The sequence below is a fragment of the Diadema antillarum genome, unplaced genomic scaffold (assembly GCF_040938485.1).
Source record: "Diadema antillarum isolate AM-2024a unplaced genomic scaffold, OU_Dant_1.0 scf00000001, whole genome shotgun sequence".
NCBI lineage: Eukaryota > Metazoa > Echinodermata > Echinoidea > Diadematoida > Diadematidae > Diadema > Diadema antillarum.
The window spans coordinates 5,135,180-5,157,588 of record NW_027270890.1 but is presented as its reverse complement, the minus strand read 5'-3'; the positions used below and the strand labels follow the sequence as shown (position 1 = coordinate 5,157,588).

General features: G+C 37.9%; 1 protein-coding gene across 1 annotated transcript in view; it reads right to left on the bottom strand.

The window, feature by feature from the left end:
- Positions 1 to 638: 638 nt before the first annotated feature.
- The window catches only part of LOC139724869 (glypican-5-like), a 57,364-nt gene continuing 35,593 nt past the window's right edge, over positions 639 to 22,409 (bottom strand). Inside the window, exons 3-7 of the mRNA XM_071636027.1 lie at positions 12,019 to 12,716; positions 11,078 to 11,331; positions 4,946 to 5,075; positions 1,339 to 1,507; positions 639 to 871 (exon numbers count right to left, since the gene is read on the bottom strand). Of these exons, the coding sequence (XP_071492128.1) occupies positions 639 to 871; positions 1,339 to 1,507; positions 4,946 to 5,075; positions 11,078 to 11,331; positions 12,019 to 12,716 (1,484 nt within the window). The remainder of the gene's footprint in view (positions 872 to 1,338; positions 1,508 to 4,945; positions 5,076 to 11,077; positions 11,332 to 12,018; positions 12,717 to 22,409) is intronic.

The window sequence follows — 22,409 nt, the reverse complement described above, 5'->3', positions numbered from 1 at the left end:
ACACCTTTCATTTTAAAATAGACTTCCTCTAATAGAATTTTGTCATTCGGGGAACATTTTACAACATAACTCTTCATCTGCATGTTTATTTTTTATAAATGATTTTGCAATATTTAGCTTTGTGCTTCTGAACAATTTCATAAATTTCTGTCATTCTTCCCCCCTAAAAAGGAAACAAAAGCCTAACCAGCAATACTGAAAAATAAAGCTCGCATTCCCTTGGTGGCATATATTACCCTACACACATTAGGGTACTCGGTTACAGAATAAAAGTGACTAGACCCTTCCAGTTATCCCATCAACATTCCTACTGGACATGAAACTTGAGGGAAAACAAACATTTGGTACACATCACATTTGGCTTTGTATTTAGTCGTTTCATTTTTCGACCATTAACACAACCATCTCTTTCTACTTCCATGTGCTTCCTTAAGGTATTAGCCCAGTCATGAGTTTCCCATCTCCTCTGGGAGTTAACTCAAACAACTGCTTTGAAAAGTCTATTGATGCACAAGAGATGTGAAGTTGTTGATCAAGCTTCTTTTTATGTCCTTGTTGGTCAGCCATGCTCAGCCAAGTCCAAATGAGATTGGATGTAAGGTCCAAGAGAGCATTAAGCTCTGAGAGATTACACTGTATCACCAATAAACAAGTAATGATGCACAGAGGGAGAGGACAGTTATTGCTAAAGAGGTGACAGTGTGTGTGGGTGCAGCCCCTGCTCTCACAGCTGGTTTGGGCGTTTCCTCCTGACCTGATGGGTCCTCCGTAATAGGTCTGTAAGGAATTTTCTCTGTGGGTTCATGTGGGCTCTTAGTTCTTGACGTCTTTGGCGTTGGCTCAAAGCTGAAATCAGGATCCTGGCCTGCAGCTGTTGTAGGAGAGATCAGGATATAGAAAACAGAATGGTTACCATCCAGTGATCAATATCTGTTCAGTAAAGTATCCTCGTAAGCCGATATGTCAAAATGTCATAAGATATATTATACACAAAAAACTTGCTTGCTGCAATGACAGAGTTGATTAAACGTCAGTCAATGGTCATTGAAGTATTTTCCATTGTCATTAAAATAACACAGAAACACAATGTCATACTTTTTGACAATCTTATACTCGATTATGAAGATAATTTATACTTCGATATAATCCTGCTGTCACATTGAATTCTTTCGTGTCTTAGCTCCTTTCTCTGGAAAACATTTGAAATGATGCAAATTCACTATGCCATTTGCAAGAATTTTGTCAGTGTTACACACCTTTCAAGTTATAAGAAAAATAGAATTGGGTATGTGTCAATGAAAAGCAGTACACACTTGGCCCTCTCCCTCCCTGTCATACCTGTAGTGAGTGTAAAATGAGGTAGAGGTGTAGTCTCTGTGTCATCTCCACTACCACTGTAGTCTCCACTACCAGACCCACTGCCGCTGAAGCCATCCCCACTCCATTCGTCATCTCCAAAATTAGGATTCTTGCTCACCAAGTAATGTGTCAAGAATTTTTCCATTTTCTGTCACAGGACAAGAAAAGAAGAAGAAAAGAAATGAGAGGAAACACCAACAAACAATGTGAGAACAATACTGTCACAGCATTCCATTCATGATTCTATTAATGCCCATTTACATATTAAAGGTTTCAAAGAAAAACTCTGACAATTGTAACAAACACCCAACTCGGGTATCTACAAATATTTCTTGTCATATGATAAAGGAATCTCTATATTTTCCAAAGGCGCTGTGGAACATTTTCTTTACATGCACTTCAGGCAAGCATAATATGACAGGTAATTTTCTCACTGGGACACACACACACACACACACACACACACAAATAATTCCTTACAACTTGATCTGATTGGTTGCAAAGTCGATTAGTTCTCACTTCTGAGCATGAAAAGTGCTTATATAAAACACCTTACCATTTAGAGCATCAATCTTCTGATACAAAGCAGCAAGAATTGCATTTGCTCCAGTTACAGCACCAGTCTTTGTGCCATTTGGCAAAAAAAAAAAAAAAAAAAAAAAATAGGCCTTAAATCCTCCAGAAATCATCAAGTGATAAACACTATTGAGGACAAAAATATGGCTTATCCCCATAGCTCTCCTCCATATGTAGTGTCTGGGTAAGCATACCAATATTTTTGCTTTATATCTTCCCATCAATGCACTAAAGTGATTTAAAAACAGCGCCATCTCTTGTTCACTGACTGCCAGTTCCGTATGCACAACTGAGTGAATTCCTTGTGGTGATAAAGAAATTGTATTAAACTTTGCTCTCTGCCAATCAACCGTTTCTAAACTTCCTTTACCCAACAACTCTTGTTTATCCCATGTGTTTGTCATTGGACAGTTGCAAAGAAAAAGAAAAAGAAAAAAGAAATCAAAATACATTGTTAATGAGAGGGAGGGAGAAAAGAGGGAAGAGATATCATGAGAAGGAGAAAGATTACAAGTAAACACCACTGACACCTAATCGGCCGTGGGATGGCAAAACAACATACGTCAACAATTTTGGACACTTGACTTCGTTGCATACTCTGATGTGTTTTAGTGTAATTTGACTCTTGAAAAGATCTTGAGTTCAAAAAGCATCCCGTTACTGAGATATAATGGCCCCTCCAAGTGGGAAATGTTGGAATTTGTTGGCAGAACAATGTAAGCAGTGATACACTGGCCCCTTCTCAACACTCGGCCATCACAAACTTGGCAAAACAACGTATCTACATGTAATACATCGTATTGCCATATACATTTTTACACAGCATTAGGCTACACGACTGTGCGTGGCCGGCAGATACATGTGCAGAATGACATTGTGGGACATGTAGGGCCTATGTGCCCCATTAATCGGGACTTACATTGTTTTGCTGTAGTATTAATTTGGATAGGTTAGTGCAGTAAAACCACATATGATTTGATTTATGCAAATTATTCAAAAAATGAGGGGCCTAGTGAAATCCATGATACTACTGGTCCTTCTAAGATTAGATGTGAAACATTTAACAACAACACAAAAAGAGCTGTACACTTGCCAAACTTTCAACTTGATTTACTAGATAAGAGGTTGCATGTAGATAATATGTTGTTTTGCCATCTCACAGTCGTAATGCAGCAGCATTGCTTGAATGAGATAGTTATGTATGGAAAGGTGTGAATTGTAGAGGTACATTATGTGCTTCATGGCTACATGGTAATGAAAAGTACAGGGATGGGGGAGGGGGAGGGGGGCAGAGGGGAAGCAGCTGCATATGAAGCCTGAAGCCAAACATCATCATTGGTTTTAACGGGAGTACAATAGCAGCTTAAGGAGCTATGCTAACAGGAGTGATGTGATTTAAAAACCCGCACTCTTATCACAGAATCTCTCTCCGTGTTTGATTAGCAAACAGAGACTCCCTCAAAAAACTTGGTAGAAGGACTCACCAGTGGTAGGCAGGAGATAATCTGGGTGTGGAAGATTTTTGCATTACACTTTCAAGTATATTGATGGCTCTGATAGTGAAAGTAACTTTTTGTTGTTTGAGAAGATCTTCATCGGAGGTGGAGGGAGGAGAAAATTAGCATCGTGGTGGTTATGTTGTTGTTTAAAGAGAAAGAATAAGATTCAATGCAAAAATATGCATAGACCATGAAACAGAATAATATATAGGCTTAACTAGACGACGAAAAATGTTCCCTACAACCAAAACTGTCTGTCAGGTTACCATTTTGATAAACAAACTTTGGAAAATTATTTCTTCAAGCAAAGCCACAGACTGCATCACTGTAAATAATCATGCTGTTCAAAAAACAAAAACTGATTGCTAATTATATACTGGAGGATGATTAGAAAAGTTGCCACTATGATTGATTTTGCAATTATGAGCTTCTTGCTTTCAAGTAACTTGACAAAGAAGACTGAAAAAAACAAATCAACTATGAGGAATACTCTGAGAGAACGGACCTCCACCAAGCAGCCATAACATGGTTGAAATATTGCCATTTCATAGGCAGAATCTTCAACACAAACATAGCAGCATAGGGACGTCTGCATGGTACATTTGGTGAAAATCTGATAATTCATTGTTGAGTTATTCAGAGATTAAGCTTTTACCTGGGTATGTTCTTAATTACCTATGACCTTTGACCTCATGACCCAAAATGTAAGTATTTCTTTTGTAGCTCATTATGGACACACCCTGCAAATTCTGTGAAAATTTGTTCATTCGTTCTTGAGTTATCTTGTACACAAACAGACAAACTAACAAGCAGACAGACAAACAGCCAAATTACATACGGAACCGAAAACATAACTTCCATCAGCCAAAGGTTTCACCCACTGGTGGAGGTAAGTAGGAAAGATCCATTCAAGGGATGGTACAGCTTTGGTTCAGATGGGGCTTCAGCTTTCGAACTTCTTTTGATGACAATTTTTCAATTTTGAGATATGGAGAAACCTCTTACGAAATATGATCTTTGAGCATATAATGCTAAGAGAAATTCAAAGTTTTATATGATAAAATTTGGTTTTGAAATGGCTGTGATATCCTAAACAGAGTGGTTCTAATAAAAGGTGGGATCCACCTTTTATTAGGATTGCCTTGTTTTATTTTGTTTTTTGATGTCTCAGTCAATTCAAAACCGATTTTCATCAAGTAAACTTTGAATTCCTCTTAGAATTGCATGAAGTGATTTCATGAAGTGATTTCTAAGTATATGTATCTCGCAAAAGTTAAAAGCTGGATCCTCACCTCAACCAATAATATACCACAACTTTTAGTTGGAGCAAACAGAAATGACAGACTCATGACAATATTCAGATTCCAATTCAAGATGCAAAAAACAAAACCTGTATGTTATCAATATACCTCTGATTTGATTTGCTTAGCTCAAATGAAAAAAAAAAAATCTCCAGTCTCAACGTATCTAAATTGAGACCATTCAAGTCAATCCAAATAATGTTGACTCACTTGGGTCATATGCTCCAATTTATCCATCAGTCGGAGAGCATCAAGGAGCTCTCTCTCCCTGGATGTAAGCTTGACCTCTGGGTTGAAGAGTTGTGCTGCTAGTCCATCATCAACCACTTGCCGTAGGTAGCTGGAAAAATTATTGGGTATGGTGACAAAAAAGACAAGAAACTAACTGTTAATTGACTCAAAGCAACTTTCTGAAATTGGACATAAATGATATTTAACACCTATTTTTCACCCTTCAGTAACTAAAGATTCTGTACATAATGGCCTATACAGTTCCCTGGAAGGACACAGCAATATTTCAACAACTTTCTAAATTATGTAAAATAGCTCACTGCATTCTTGTCTGTTTGTGTTTATTTGAAAGCCTAATAAAGACTTTACCAAGAGAATGGTGTATCACAGAAGTAATTCTGACATACTTTTGTTGACCTTTGACCTCTTTCAAATTACATAATTACATATTCTATGTGAAAACAAAAAATGGTAAAGCATAAGACAGACAGGGAAACATACATGTAATCATATGTATGAGTGCTGGCTCTGCTCTGCATTCAATAAATATCCTTCATCTGTCATTACTTTCTGATGACTCCTTTTGTGCAAAGTTTAAGCATTTAAGAGCTTTCTATTACATTTATGAAAGTTTGTTTGTGATTTTGCCTGCAAAACATGTTAAAGATATTATGTTGTGCAATATAATATATGCATGAATGAAAATGAAAAAAAAAAAACAAAAAAAAACTTGCAGACCTCAGTAATATCTCATCTGTCATTACTACTGTTCTCATTATACAACATCATGTCAGCCCAATAATGCATCTTGAAATATCTCTGATTGTTGTAACACCTCCTCTCCAAGCTGAATACAAGCAAGCACCTTTTGTACTGGTTATACCTACAATGACAATTATCCCAGACACAATTTGTAAGTCCTATTGAAGGCGAATATACCACATTGGACCAAGCGGGTGCTAAGAGCACTTTGTGTGTACCAAGACCCCGATTTTTCAACAAGCGTCAAAGACATTTCGTCACGGATATGTCAGAAAGAGGGATGAAAAGTGACGGGCAAACATTGTAGCGGTCCTCCACTCTAATTAAAAGACAGGCCTCTCATTCAGAGGATGGAAAGCTGTATGTTTACCTCCATTCTGCCCCTTTATTGAGGGGTGGTGGTTTAATCTGTGTGCCTAAAGTCTAAGTCCTCATGGGCTGGTAGAGACAAAGGTGAGGGAAGGGAGAGTTCTGGGAGTTACAGTTCACTGGTATTCATAACACATCATCCCCAAAAACTGCACTCACAAACCCAGCCAAAATGCACAATGTGGATTTGTCATGCCTGCCAGGGATATTTTTGGGACAAAGGCAAAAGCCTCCTTGCTCAATGAAAATGTACCCCTTCTCGACTCCAAAGACTAGCAGTCCCACTTAACCCCAAAGAATTTTAATCTCTGTGCTAGAAAGTGTGCTTCCAAATGGAATATAAACACCAGCATCATTCACAAAAATGGTGTTCATACATTGCACACTCCTTGCCCTCAACCCATACCCCATCATATATGGTTATATGGGAATACCAAAGCGGAAATGAATTCCTGCAATGAAATCTTCACAGAATGGACAAATCTATCACACTGATCAAACCTTAACAACAGAAAAAAAAGAAATCTTTGCACTTTCACTAATGAAATTAAAATATGTTTACAATTTCTTTAACCAGGTGAATGGTAACAGCTAAAAGGATGGTACTGCAAGAATAATTTGTTTTCCCCTGATGAATTTATAAATATCTGCAAAAACAAACAAAAAGCCCCCTCAAATTCTGACCTACGAAGCATCACATATAAAATATTTTATGCACTTTTTACCAAAGTGCAATGTTTGATAATATTTTACCAAAACATTTCAGTAGGAAATCATTTTAAAGTGTGAGACTTAGAGAACAACTTACCAAAGGGTAGTTGACCATCATAATTACTGATTATTTTATACTGTATATCATAACTGCACAGAAGTGTGCAAATACAAATTTGAGCCATTGCTTTGACACACCAGGTGCTGTCTTTGTTTGAACAGCTTCCATCACCAACTCCCTCCCCTTTTGTCATTTTCCCTCCTATAAAGTACAGCCTTTGGGGCATGTTTTGATAATTCATACAGTTTCTTACTGTTATGACTTTCTTCTCACACAGCAATGATAGGAGCGATAGGAAAATTCACATTTATTAGATAGATGACCAACATGCCACTCTAGTGTGCCTCTTTGAGTTTTATTCAGCCCTGTCTGATGGAGAGGAGGAGAAAAGTTCAATAAACTTCCTCAGATGACAGTTTACATAGATGTGCCTCCATTATTATTTCCTCAGGACATGAAATGATTTAAAAAAAAAAAAAACTTGAATCAACATTGGTGTTGGGCTTTAGCCTTTTCTCTCTCTCTCTCACATGTTGGTTTGCTGTGTACCGAGGTGAAAAGCTAGTTGATTATGTCAATCCTGCTGCACCCAGACTCCAATAATTTTGCTTCCCATAGAGTATTACTTGATTTTACATTTTCATAATGCATACTCCAAAACAACACTGAATGACACTGTTGCTATGTTTTAAGTAAATCCCTCTATTGTTATATTTAATGCAAAACTGTACCAATGTTAAACATAAACACACACAAAAATAAAACCATCCCTCTTACCCCAACTTGACTCTCTATTGCTCTGTAGACACATGTTATTCAGTGGAATGGATACTCAGATTGCAGTGCCACAGGATTTGGGTTAATACGAACATTATTCCGAGATGTCTTAAACTGCATGCTGAGAAGAAAGGGTGAGCCTTTTGTGCCAATTGAAATCTACTTCCTATTTCATTAGGCAAAATTCTAAGGCTGCCTTCTTATATGCCTTCATCTTCCTGCCTCCCCCCCCCCCCAAAAAAAAAGGAAAAGGAATCATTGATCTCATTGTTTGTTCCTTGTGTGATCAGACAGTGCCCAACGTACTTCTCAGTCGATTCCATTGATTACCGGGGCAAAAGGGGAAAGTGGCCAGCCAAACGGCTCCATTTCAAGCAATAAAATGCCAATTTGATTCATTAATCAGGCTTAGGATTCAAAAAGGGGCACAACAGATTGGTCCATCCTAAGAAAAGGGAGACCCTTCTAGGGGGCGGTAATTCCCTTTGTAGTGTTCTGCCATGGTGGGGTTCTCTGCCTGTGTCTATTGTGAGCTAAGGAATGAATGCAGAACCAAGTCTTCACTCTCAATTAACAAGATGCCAAGAGAGAATATGATGGCAAAAAAAGGAAATGTTTTCCATGAAGAACAAGCTTCTTTGAAAAGCACACACACAAACACATTCATAATGCAGTACACATAAGATATAGACCCATTGGTCTGTCTTGCTCAAACTAATTTTGGGAAATTATGGTAGATTACTTTGGAGAACCTTTGTACTGGCACAGAATGCCTAACCAATTTGCTTGATACATATCAAAGTGTATTTTGCTGCAAATTACCCAAGAATGTAGTATCTATCATGATCCATTGCATTTATTTGAATGCAAGTAACATGGTAAGTGCTGAGCATGAAACGGTACTATAGTGTCATACTACAGTAGAGAAAAGAACATTTCACAATTGTTCATCATTCAATGAAGTATGGACATTTGTGATGTAACAGACCGCAATCACAAACATTATTGGTAATAAAAAATAAAAATAACTGCAAAGCCTGCAATGCTTCCTCCACAGACTTTGGATAAATTTGAGTGTGGGATGGATGAACACAGATCTATAAAGAAGAAAGAACTGTACTCTTCACGTAAGCACAAAAAAATTTACAATTTAGTATGAAATTGATTTGTAGTATAAATTTGTTTGCATCTATCGTATCCTAAATCTGCCACTATTGCCAGTGCAAATGAGTTTGTAATTTAAGAGTGGGAGAGGAGGATTTATGACTAAGATACAGTGTAATGACCATTAACACATATTCATAACTACCATTCTTTGATTTCATTTTTTTAGAAGCTATTCTGTTATTCACCATTTCATGGAAGGTAATTACTTCTTTAAACGTCCCCATTTAACGAGATCACTGGGGAATATACATCAGAGAAAGGATGAAATGCCAAACGGATACAAGTCAAATCATGTGGTGGAGTCTGAAACGCTTTAGAGTTCTGTATCTACATTTCTTAAAAGCCCAATTTTACAGGTGTGTAGGTCTGTGTGTGTGTGTGTGTGAGAGAGAGAGAGAATATGAGTGCAAGAGAGTGTGTGTGATTAAGATGTCATTTTGTGTATTAAAATAAGTTTACATATTGTCAGTAGATTGCAGTGCAGCATTAGATTTGGAACGAAGTCATTCCTCTCCCTGCCTACACTCTTCAAGCATATTACAGTGTATTTCTTGTGTACAACATGGTTAAACAGACAGGGAACCTATAGTTCAGAGTTGTTATGAGCTAACTCTCCAAAACACTGTCAGCTCTCAAGTTCAAAAGAGGCAAGTTGAATGGAATAATAAAACTAATGAATAGAATTCAACACTACATCCCACACTACTGATGAAATCCCCTCCCCTTGCCTGTCCTCAATGGGACATTTTTGAGGGGATTATAACAAACCCTTTTGGCATGTTGCCTGCCTTTTGGAGATAACATTGGAAATCAATTTCCATAGCCTGCTGAGTTGTATGAATAGCACATGCCAGGTTTCACACCTGAATATGTTCAATTTCTTCCAATTCCTTTCAGGGTATCGTGAGACCTTATACCACTCCCAAACAAAGGACCGGCTGGGGTGCTTTAGGCCGGGGTGCTTTAGGATGGCGACACAAAACTCGACGAAAGAAAAGCGTGGGGTTAAGAGCAATATTTGTCCCCGAAATAATTTCATGGTTTCTGGCTGGAATGCATTATCAGTACCAGCAAGCATGAGATTTTAGAATGGTGGTATACAATAAGTTGTTCATCAAAATAAGCATGATCGTAATCTCCCAATGGAACTATGCTGGCAGTTTGACCGGTTTGACCAACATGAACAATATGCTGGCAGTTTGACCAGTTTGACCAACACGTCACCACAATGATCTTCCTAGCTGACCCATGGTGTGTCCAAACCAAGATCAAGAACAGTTATATTACCTAAGATGTCAATAGTCACAAACATGCTTCTAAACATGATTACTCTCATCTTAAACTGATTTCTACAGAATATATCGAAGCCATAAGCAGGTCATTTGGTATTACAGACAGATGGTTTCTGGTCTTGCACCTGTGAAAGGATCAATTCACACATTTTATTTAAACTGGGGTGTCATTAGCTTCATTGGTTGTCAATGCAAAAGTGCTATTTTAAGAGGAGTTTGCAATCATTGTTGCATTAATTGCATTTATTATGGCAGCACTGTGAATTGTAACTGCAATAGTTGTACCGTGTAAAACATGCATAGCTCTCTATGAAAACAGGTCCAGGGAATAATGAATATAAAATGTCTACACAGTGACAGTCTGCTTAATAACCTAAAAAGGGGGGAAACTCAATTAATACAAGCAACAAAGCATATAACAATTTCTTTCCCATAGATTAAGGCTGATATATAATTCATTTTGATAATCAACTTGGATAGAAAATACATTGTAGACATCCGAAATATAACAATAAATGAAAGGAAACTATAAGCAGTCATAACTGAATTTTAGCTCTCCAAAGAAACCATGACATGTGATATAAATTGCTATTACAATACTGTATATGCCATGTAGATTAAGCGAGTCTAATTTTTCAGGACTTTGAGACAATTTTGTGAGTGTTTAAATTCATGCTCATCGCATTAGTATTATCACACACTTTGTTCTTGTACAGTACATAGCCTACCAGTACATGTATGTGTGCTGGACAAATTCATGTCAGGATCAGAGTTGATATTTTCACATGTTGTTTAATTCACAAACAGCACCCAACTTGCAAAACTAGTGAAAATAGAACCCCATAAAATATATGACATAACAGTAATTGGTGCCAGACTACAATGCAGCTCATGTTAGTTGAAGCTCTGCTGTGTAGTTGGTATAGGATGGCTGATTTCTGAGATTAGCAGACAGTTGTCATGGCAACTCACCTTCCACTAGTCTCTCCAGTCCAGCAGTCATTGTTAGAATCCTTGGCCATGTTCCCCTGGGAACACATGAGGACAGGAAGGTCCCGGAACACACTCTTAGAGGTGTCCAGATTCTCCAGAAACTGCAGTAACCGCTCATCCAGAGGGATGGATGGGTTGGGTGCAATGGGGACATCCATGGCAGGGTTGTTGATGGCGAAGTCATTGTACGGTGAGGGTCTTGAGATGGGGGGTGGTCCACATGTCCTCAGAGTCTGAAAAAAAAGAGGTCCATTCTTTACTTAGTATTTTCCTGTTTACATGAGGCTACCATGGCTAATATCTCTAGTAGCTTCTCTGCAATAGTTTGTTAATAATGTCTACTAAAAAGAATAAAGAAATTAAAATAATACTATTTATCTATTTTCCTGCACTTGGCATGGTTTTGAAGATTTCTTCACATTTTTTCCTTGTGAGGTTATCATAGAGTGGTTAATATGTGACGGTTGCTTGGTAGAATATGGGAGCCCAATAAAGGTTGAATATTTGGTTTTGAAGTTCCTTTACTATCAAAGTAGTACTCCCAACTCATTTTTCTTGATATACCCATGCTACATTCCAGTAAAAAAAACAACAAACAAAAACAAAAACAAAACAAAACATTTCTATTCACTCTAACAAGGCAACATGATAAATTGCATATATCATAGTTTCCATGTCCGTAAATTGTACAATTTCAGCTTTAACATATCTAATTCATACATTTTAACAAGTAAGATGTAAAGTCATTTCAAAAGCTGAATAAGTAATATCATATGCGTGAAATGCCTACTTTTCTTGTTTTTCACTGATCTCTGATCTGACTTTTTAAAATAAATTTCATGGTTTGATTTTATTATGTCAGCTTCATTGGTGGAAAGAAAACAATAGCTGGAATGAGATTAATTTCATATGTAGCTTACTGCTTGAATGATGTAATCTTTGTCCTCAACAGCACGGTCAATAGCTGCCTTTACTCTCTCATTGAGAGAGAACATGGTTTGCTGCAGGTCATACTCAGCTGTCATACCAACACGGACCAGGTCTACTACCCTGGCTACATACTCCCTCCAGTAGAGGTCCAAGTCCATAAAGTTGGCCAGGCAGCCCTTGATGACATTGAAGCAGTAGCCCTGGCAAGCTGGCACCCCAACCAGGCTCTGGCACTGACCACAGTAGCGCATCTTCATCAGGGCCCGCTCACACTTGCCCGTCACTGCCATGTTTACAGTGGAGTTCATGACCTCCAGGCCCAAATTAACTGCACTTAGAAACATGCGGGCCACTGTCAGTGACTTTTCAAGAACTTGAGACAGCTCGCGATGTGCATAGCCAAACGGCATGATGACAGATGCTCGGTTGGACAGACAGTCACGATAGGCAGGGTTGAGCCGTGTCACTGTTGGATTGATGTGGCTGGTGTAGATGTGGGGAAAGAGTGTGTTGAAGAAGCGTGCGACCGTGGCCTCAATGTCCACTTCCATCCCATGCAGGTAATCCAACACTGTGCCAAAAAGATCCTCAATTGGACTGTTCATCTGGACTGCAATTCTTGTGTATGACTGCCTAAAGTGTTGCTGTATCCTCTCTTTGCCATACTGCAAAAGCTCTTCAAATTCAGCTGAAATGGAACAGAGAACAAAAACTTCTAATTGCTAGACATTCTCAAGACATTGATGTGAGATCAATATTCATGTTTTACGTATTTTATATATGAAATATACACACATACACACATATATATATATATATATATATCTATATTCATATAATATATTATTGTAAATATAAAAGAAACATAATCATACACTTGTGTTCAGACTACACAGTCAGCCATCAGTCAGTCATCCTTTTGCTCTTCCCGTTATTTTTCAAGATGAGGAGTAATACTGGATACCATTCCTAGTTTCCTCCTGGTAAGGTGTCCATGAAAACCCCCAGAGAGTGATGCCAGTGCCATGGTAACTGAGCAGTAATAAACCATGAACCCTGCGGATGTATATTTCCATCAGCTCATCGTAAATCTTTCAAGCTGTAATCACCAAGGCCATAAAAGCTTTCTTCTCTCTACAAACAGGTCGTGTATAAAAAGCGCCCCAAAAAGTACAGAACATTTTAACAAATTCTTGCACAGCAAGATCTTTTCTTACCAGGAACCTGAGAACGATCCTATAAACATGTAGGACTGTTTTTTTTTTTCTGGTAAGAGATGGCAGTATGTCTGAACAAGCATAACAGAAGTCAAACTCAAATCCCTGCTTTAAGAAAGCAATGTTTTTGATTAAAGTGTCTTACTCTTGAAAAAAAAAAGTTTAATACAATGTTAGTACCAATCCAACCTGCACAAAACCTGCATATTAAGACATTTTCTTCATGACAATGTTGACATGAAATAATACTGACATGGAATAAAATCAAATTTGTGTTGTTTCATATCCTTGCAGGTGCTAAATTATCATTGAAAAAAGCTTTGAAGGTAAATGAGTAGCAGTATGATACATTGAGTTAAATCTTGCCATGAGAATGTATCATATATAAATATGCCTGCATGAGACTAAGGAATGCAATGGTAACATGAAACAAGGAATGCTACAACCTGAAAGACAAGAAAAAGTGGAACAACAAAAAAGGACTGAATGCAAAAGGAGAAGAGATGGTGATGAAGAATAAAAGTATGAGGAAGAAAAAAGTTTGAAGTCAGAGAAAGAGGAGAAAAGGACCAGAGAGTCAAGTTATCATCAACAGAACAACTTATAAGTGACAGTTTATACAGAGATGACAGCAAAGGCTTCAGCAAAAGAAGATGAGACAAGGAGCCAAGGGTAATGACTACAATGAAGAGTAAGGATTGTACAACCTTGAGTGAAAAAAAAAATGTCACTTATATCTAGTCACAGCATTCCTTCAGCACGTTTTGACTAATGTTACAATGTTTGTATGACATTCCAAAGCAGATGCTTCTAGACAGTGTTAACCTCATTAAGACACAGGGTCAAATCACATGGACAGTGTTGATGTCATCCATGCACACTCAGCTAGGTGCCCAGAGAAAAATGTTCTTTCCATCATTATCACTTTGCTTTAAAGGCCCACATAGTATACATGGATGGCTCAATTCATTTGCTGCCTAACAGGAAATATTAAAAAACCATGAACAGCACCAGTCTGCATATATTTGCATTGAAGCACACACTCATAAGTAATGGTAGACTCCAGTCCTGATTCTTCTGCCGAGTGTACATACTCCACAGAGATCAGTAGTGATAAAGCTATAGGGCCTACACAATCACATGGGATTCTTGAATATAACTCAGCCGGGCCAGCTTCCCACTCCATGATGTGTTGTCATACAATAGCAGTCATATGTGTGTTATATGCACATCCACCAACCTACCAGACCATCTTGCTTACTCTGCCATACATCCCATCGTAACAATGCAAATCAGAAATGTCATGTTAAAAGTCTGTATCAAGCCTGTATGGTGAGGAGGGATACATACTCACAAGAGGCGAGTGAAATCATTCATGTTAAATCATTTTAAGATGTGTTACACCAGGATGCCAGAACAGAAGTATAGGGTTTGATTAGCAGGGTTTTTAAATAAGAGAGAAATATGCTCACACTAGAAGTTATCTATTAGTATTTTCTTAACAAAAGTCCAGCAAAAACTAAATCATAATCAGATTCAGCATGATAGAATATATCTAAACAAAAACAGTGATTTATGAAAATGGCAGACAGACTGTCTGTAATTCTTGGAGCCTACTGAAAGTAAATGCAATGTTTATCAAACTGGTGCAACACATGAAAAATAAGAGAAGCATCCCATGTGTAAGGATACTTTCTACTCATTACCACAAAGTAAAGAATTGCTAGAGCATGTGTATATTATAGACATGCCTTGCCTGTAAACATCTTGAAGTCCATGTAAACACCCTACATACATTTTACATGGTCTTTTGACTCCTTAAAACCACATCAACACATGCCACACAATTTTCACTGAAATATTGAGACAGAAATTGTAATTACAATGAGAATTTTGAGAACAGAAAGCAATTTATGTTTGCACTTAGAGTATGAAAGTTCTGAGGACCACTATATTCAAATATCACCAACACACTGCCTAGTACAGTGTGCAATATAGTAATGAAAGAGATTATCCTTCCAGAGTGATATATGAGAATGGTTTGACATGAAAGAACTTGATGGAACAGATTGCTTTGATATCAATGCAAACCTAAACTGACTACAGCACTAAACTGCTGAGAAGCACTGGGGAAGAAGTGCCATTCACATCCCAGCAAGCCAGGTAGAAATCTGAGGCAGCCAGAAGGCAGCCAGAGGTCTCAGGCAGCCAGCACAGCAGGGTGCAAGGCAGGGGTGCAGTGCAGGGAGTAAACGACACCAAAATGTCTCTGAAATCTGAATCACGACTGAAGTATGTCGTCTAGGGGCTGTGGGATGGGATGCATGCACACTCCTCCTCAGCAGCATGGTGTGCCTGTTTGTATTCTGATCGTACTTATTGGATCATCTATTTATTTCACTTTTACTTGAGATAGATTTTGTTGTTGTCTTTGTTGTTGTTTTTCAGGCTTACTAAAGAAATACAAATTAAATCTCCATGGTGCCCTTCATATGTTCATCAATTGTTTTGACTACAGTAACAGACTGAGTAAAATATATTCTGACTGAAAATGATGCTTGAGTCTGATCCTGGCCATATTTTTGTTGTTTGTTTGTTTGTTTATTTTTTGTCATAATTTGAATCAGGTATATAAACAAAAATATATCTTTCTGCAATTTAGGCCGACAATTTTCTTAAAAAAAAAAAAAGAGAGTAAAAGTTAAAATGTACAACCACAACAGTCAAAGAAGATTGTTGCATGTGCCCTAATCCTACTTTGAGCAACCTCATTCATTCACAAAATATCAAAGACCTGTGGTAAGGATATAGGACACCAATATACCCTTTAATACTCCAAAACTAATTCACAATTTTTGGGCAGACATGATTGAGGTGGAAAGTATGAACAGCCGTGGTTTGCTAGAGTCACAGGGCTGTGCGTCGGCTCAGCCCTAAGGCTATCCATGCTAAAAACAATCAACTAGCGCCTAGAGGTCATGACCTCTTCGGGGTTGTCGGTTAAGAAATATCTTAACCATTGAGTCACTGGGGCGGGAGCACACTCATTTGTCTTTCTTTAGATGGAATTTAAATTGATTCCAGTGTTTTACCCCTGCATTTCTGATACATTCAAGGCTGGGATTATGCCTTTCTTCAAATAAAATGTACTGACAAAAAGAGAATGAGGGCAGTGTAAGGATAGACTGTGGTTTTTGTAATTGGTTGTTGTACTCAAATATTTTTCAGCAGTTTATCCCCAGATCAATCTCATCCAAGTCCAGGTGCAAAGTTGCCAAGCAAAACATACAAAAGGGATGCAGATCTCTGTCGCTTTTCTGGAACCCACCTCATAACTCATACCTTCTTTTGAAGCCAGCGAACATGACATTTCAATAATTTCTGTATTACCAAGCCATGGAGGTGGGAAAAACCACTGAAAAGGGAGATCAATTCTTCCCAGAATGATTATCATACATATGCTCCAGAGATGAACTCTACAAAGCAAGAGCATGGGAGCTGAAGCTTGAAGGGAATTGAAACGGAACTGCTCACAAACAAAGCATCAAATCAAGTGATCACACACATACAATCAACCATGAAAACCACACACTGTTCATTGACACAGCTCATTACACAAGATCCTGTCTGGTCAATGTGGAGGGAGCATTTGCAATGTCAAACAGAGGATAGACAACTCCTAACAACTCCAGTGTAGTGACCTGAAATGGTGTCAATTATAATCACCTCAAGGCCTTTTTTTGTAATTGGGAAGTTTCCCCTACTTCCATGCATGCATTTATCAAATACATAAAGACTATTGAATAACTCAGTGAAAATTAGCGGTAAATGACAACAGTAATTTCACAAATCTTCATTAAAAAAAGAAAAAATACCTCCTTTAAATAGTTCACCTATTATGACATCACAGATTGTACAGCTCCAATCTAGAGATGGCTGGAATTCATAAAAATTTCACACATTTATTACTGATTGTCTGATTTTCTTCAAACTTTCAAAGAGTGTCAAACTAATCTGGCTGTACTTGTGTTGAATCCACATATAGGCCTATGTGTTTGGGACTTGTCCCCTTTAAACTCAGACACATGGATATGTCCTGAGTGACATACTAGAATGTCAGGATCCATTATCAACAACACAGAAGACATCACGCAGCAGGTTGAGACAAAGAGCATTGAGACATGATCTTCATTTTAGCCAACCATATCCATGTCTCAGTAGAGGATTAGACATGAAGACAGGGTCATTATATTCCTCCCAGAGATTGACAGTCACACAGGGGCTTTTATACTTGTAAAGAAATAATCTCATAACAATATTTCTCAATGTAGGCCCTACAATGTTTCATGTTAATGTTAAATTTATTTACAAGTCCAATAGAAAACTGGAAACATGTCTCTGCCAACCACTTTTGTACAATCATGTTTCTCAAATCATGTTTGGCCAGGTGTCTTCCAGAGGTTTTCTACAATCAAATTTGGTTCAATTCTGGGTTAGCTGACTAAATGATTTGACTTCTTAATATTTGATTCAGGAAGAGACTTCAACCCTGTTATGTATATGTGTTTGTTGTAGCATGTGCAGCATTAGAGAACATACTCTGGACTGGGGTAGATAAGCATGCCAAGAATTGCATGTTTATTTGACATTTATTCACATGTATCAGTTACTTTAAAGATTCTTATCAGAATACTGTGAAACCAGATTTTTTTTTTTTTACAAGTTACAACAGTAAAATACACATAAAAGGTTTTGCCTACACAATCAGCATTGAATGCCAATGGCAATTCCAAAAAAAAAAAAAAAAAGAATCATGATGTGAAAAAAGCTAATGGCTCCAGTTCGCAAACTTTCTGGTTTTAGAGTATTACAACGAACGAAATTTAAAAGCAATCAGAAATGTGCTCCCAGATATGTGATGACAAGCCAATTTTATGTAAGTGTGAAACACCTCTTGGATCCTGGAGTGAGGTGAAGACTTCCATGGATGTTGAGTAGGTGATGAGTGAGATACTTGTTACTACCTGTCATAATGTGACCTGCAAACATCATAAAACAGATAATCACAGCAGACACACACACACACACACACACACACACACAAGAAAAACACACATGCACAACAAAGGTATTCAGAGTCAAAGACTGAAAAATGGCCTATGTCAAAGGTAAAGCTGTCCCACTGAGACATAACTATCTCCTTTATACCTCTCTTACATAAGAAGAGTAGATAACAAACAGGACATTTGTTGAAAACAGCTTTGCGTGATGGAATGTTATATCATGACATGATAACCTTACAGAGTTATTGGTGCAGTTGTAATGCAGTTCTTCTGGGGTTTTTTCACTTGCTACAGATCATAACTGATCACACATCAACCATGTGACACAGTCAGACTTCAGAATATTGATACAATAGGGAGGACATTTTCTTAAGATGACCCAGAATCCTGGTTGACAAACTGGCCATAAATGACTCATCACCCACCAATGACCCACCACAACATCAAAATCCATTTACTGGGCCATAAAACGACCAACAGCAAAGCCAATGAAATGGGTGTTCACACTGGTAATGTGCTAAATTTTCAGTGTAGGCCTACTCCTCAACCAGGAGACTAACTGTAAGGTGTGATTCAAGGGGAAAAGGAGGGAACAGAGAAGAAGAGACACACTAAATGTGATGGCTCTCTTTTGCCTAGATGAGAAATAATGCCAGCCAACTAGCCATCTATTTACTTTAATAAACTTGAGGTGTTATATCCCCGTAACTATAAGCAACAACTCAGATTGTAAAGGTTTGGGAATCACATTAGTATGAGCAACCAAACAATGAGTTTTAGCTCCTTAGCTAGGTATTAGGTCCTACATCTGTAAAAGGTATGTTGTTTAGGCCAGCATTCTCCTCGATAATTGTACTTTACTTTAAACCAAGAAAGATGGAAAATGAACAAACAAACAAACCCAGATTTCTTCCTCAGAAAAGTAGGATGAAAAAAAAAAACATTTCAAAAGACATATCTGCCTGCTTCTTAATAAAAAATAAACTTTTTAGATTGCAACATTTGGATCCACCAGACAAGCCTACTGAGATCAACTTGACACGTTACCCAGACACATCGGTATGTGCTACAAAGATAAAACCCATCACACATTGGTCGACCTACCACACTGATCACATTCTCATTGCAATCAATATTGCAATATTTCAGCACCCAAGGTAATGTTGACAATCACTGACGCTAATGAGATGGTCAGGAGCCCACATATTGTAAGGTAAATGGCAAAAGATAGATTACTGCAGGGAGGTGAAAAAGTTCTCTCTTTCACCTCCCTAAGTGATGTGTGCGATGTGCACACATGGTGAGGTAGCACTTTTTAAATGATATTGCTTTTTCCAGGCATCACAGTCTACCCGTGGTGAAATGAAGCAACATTGTTCATTTCAATTTTATGTAGGGCCTATACCAACTTGTCTGATTCCCCAATAAAATACACACACACACACACACACACACAAATAAAACAGGTAGCATAAAATCCATTTGAAATAAAATGCTTGAATTCTGATAGTTCTTCTTAAAAATTAGTGAGTTCATTGGAAAAAAGAATACTATGGTGTAAAAGGGTTAGGGATACAGCTTAGGGGCTGCTAATTCTGGTTTGATAGGGCACTTTTTATAACTTTGTTATGCTAGGCTAATAATGAAACTAGAAGGACAAACTTTGAATATGTTTTTACCAATGCACCGTCAGTCTGATTTTCAACTGGGTTATAGTGATCATAACTTTTCTACTAGTAATGGTATAAACATGCTTTCTTGAATATTAAATTTGTCACAGAGCCTATCAGTTACTGTTACAGTGACAAAGAAATGTTGAGCCCCATTCTGTCTGCTGATAGGCTTACATGGTGGAAACTAATAGTTTGCAGCCAGGCAGATCCATGTCTTCTACAGTCAATAGAGGTCAATATGAGATACTAGTTTACTACTGCAACCTTTTTGGGGGCAGCATTCACAAATCAGAACAGAGCAAGCTGTGAGTCACTGACTCACCATAAATAACACTGCATAGACCAGTTCACTCTCCCCCTGTTCAGACGTAAGCCAGTTTATACCAAAACCCGATAAAGAAGTGACGTATAAATAATCAATGTATAGCCGAAAGATCGTTCAGATGCTAATCTCAACCGTTCTGGAAAACATCGTTTAGATGTGCAGTTTCTCACTGCGCATGCTGCTATGGTCACGAGCGACAGATACAGAGTCACCTTTCATGCGCGATCCCATTAAGCTCCGCCCAGTTATACCATTCTATGGTCGCCATATGTTCAGACGCATAATGGACCTGATGGAATGGTGATTCGTTATCGAGTTCTAGTTCAAAACGATGCTCTGACCATCATTTTGTTTCGCTATACGCCATTTCGTTATACGTTGTTTCGTTAGTCAGCATTCAAACTTATAAATTCATCATATAGCTATATCCGTTTTGGCATGCAAGTGTAGCTATACCATTCTAGTATATTTTTTTTTTGCATCTGGACATCCTGTCTGTATCCAGGGAGGTGGGACCACCTCCCTGCTGTATGATACATCTGCATGTGTTTTGTTCATTCCAGCTATACAAGACAAACAGAGGGTCCATTCACACTCAAACATATCTTCACAAAAACTTTAGCGACAGTACTTTGTAGTAAAAAAAAAAAAAAAAGCTCTGCAAAGTGACATACCCCCGCATATCATTTTGGAGACAAGACATATTCCACTAATATCTCAAATATAAGCATTTACATTCCTTTCCTTTTTAGACTCAGAATGGCATAATCATGTTCTCCTTACCATTCACAGGCAATAGGGAGAGAAAAAAAATGTAGGCCTACATGTATCTATGAACTGAGGAAGAATTCAGAGAAAAGGAGACAATGACATAAAGCTGCCATTGGATATTATCAGGAACTTCAACAACATGCATAGATCAAGACTGTTGGAAAGCTTTAATGCATTTTGGGCCTACATCTTCTAGATAGTCAATAAAAAAACTACTCATTATAGTGTATTTCATTAATAAAGAACCAAAGGGGAAAAAAAGATTGTTGTTTGACTACGTTCCATAAATCAAAAGATGAAGTATATGCTGTTTTCACATGGGCTAAGAAACATAACTGCAATGCTGAATTATCTTCCATACACATGATCAAGGAATGCTTTGTAGATTCTGTGGTTTTACATTTCAAAGCAAAGAGAGGAGGTGTGGCTTCTTTCCGGGTACCTATCAATTAATCTTAAGACATACAAGCTGTATTAAATTTGAATTTCTCTTTTTGCTGTTCAGCCAGACTCACTAGTACTAGTAAATAGCAGTATACACGAGTGGACTCTAACTTCACAGACAGTGTTATTTCTTCTGTGTTCATCCCTTCTTTAGTAAAGAGTGGTAGGTAAAAAAGATGATTTCATTGCACAAACTTCATGTTCATACACATTGTATCAAAATCTGTTGATACCAAAAATCTGGCTTGGCCTTCTGCACTCATAATACAGCACAGCTGCAGTTTTGTATGCAGTATGTGCATTTGAGGTGCCTGTTTTTCCATAGAATTGGTTGAAAGATCACTGTAAGCTCCACCCGAAAAACATGCTTTGGAGGTCAATCCAAACATGTATGACTGTTTCATTCCGTCATTCTCAAGTCTTGTCCCTGGAAAACACCTCAGACCATCATTTTGATTGCGCAAGTCAAATTAGCCTCCAAGATTCCAGTTCCCTCACACAGCATAAAAATGTATCATTGAATGATGATTCCAGTGAGGCATCATTAGAATCATGATTCAAATGACAAACTCTCAGTACATGTGAAAACAGCCAATGATCTACATCTGTCCTAGAAAAGACTCTCCACTACCCATCTCGCATTTGTCTAAACCTGCCCTATGTTTTGAGAGGCATCACGTTTCTCTTACAAAGACAGCTCAAGTGTGGGCAACTTTAATGTAGTCCATATAAACAACTGTACTGTCTGACAAACCCCAGGTCAGTGGAACAAGCTTGGTTGCTATATGAACAGATTGCAATAACTAGAATAGTAGTGGAGGGAAAAGCAAAACAGCTTTGGAACCTTTCAGGCATGCATATCATATTGCATGTTCTTTAGTTTTTCAA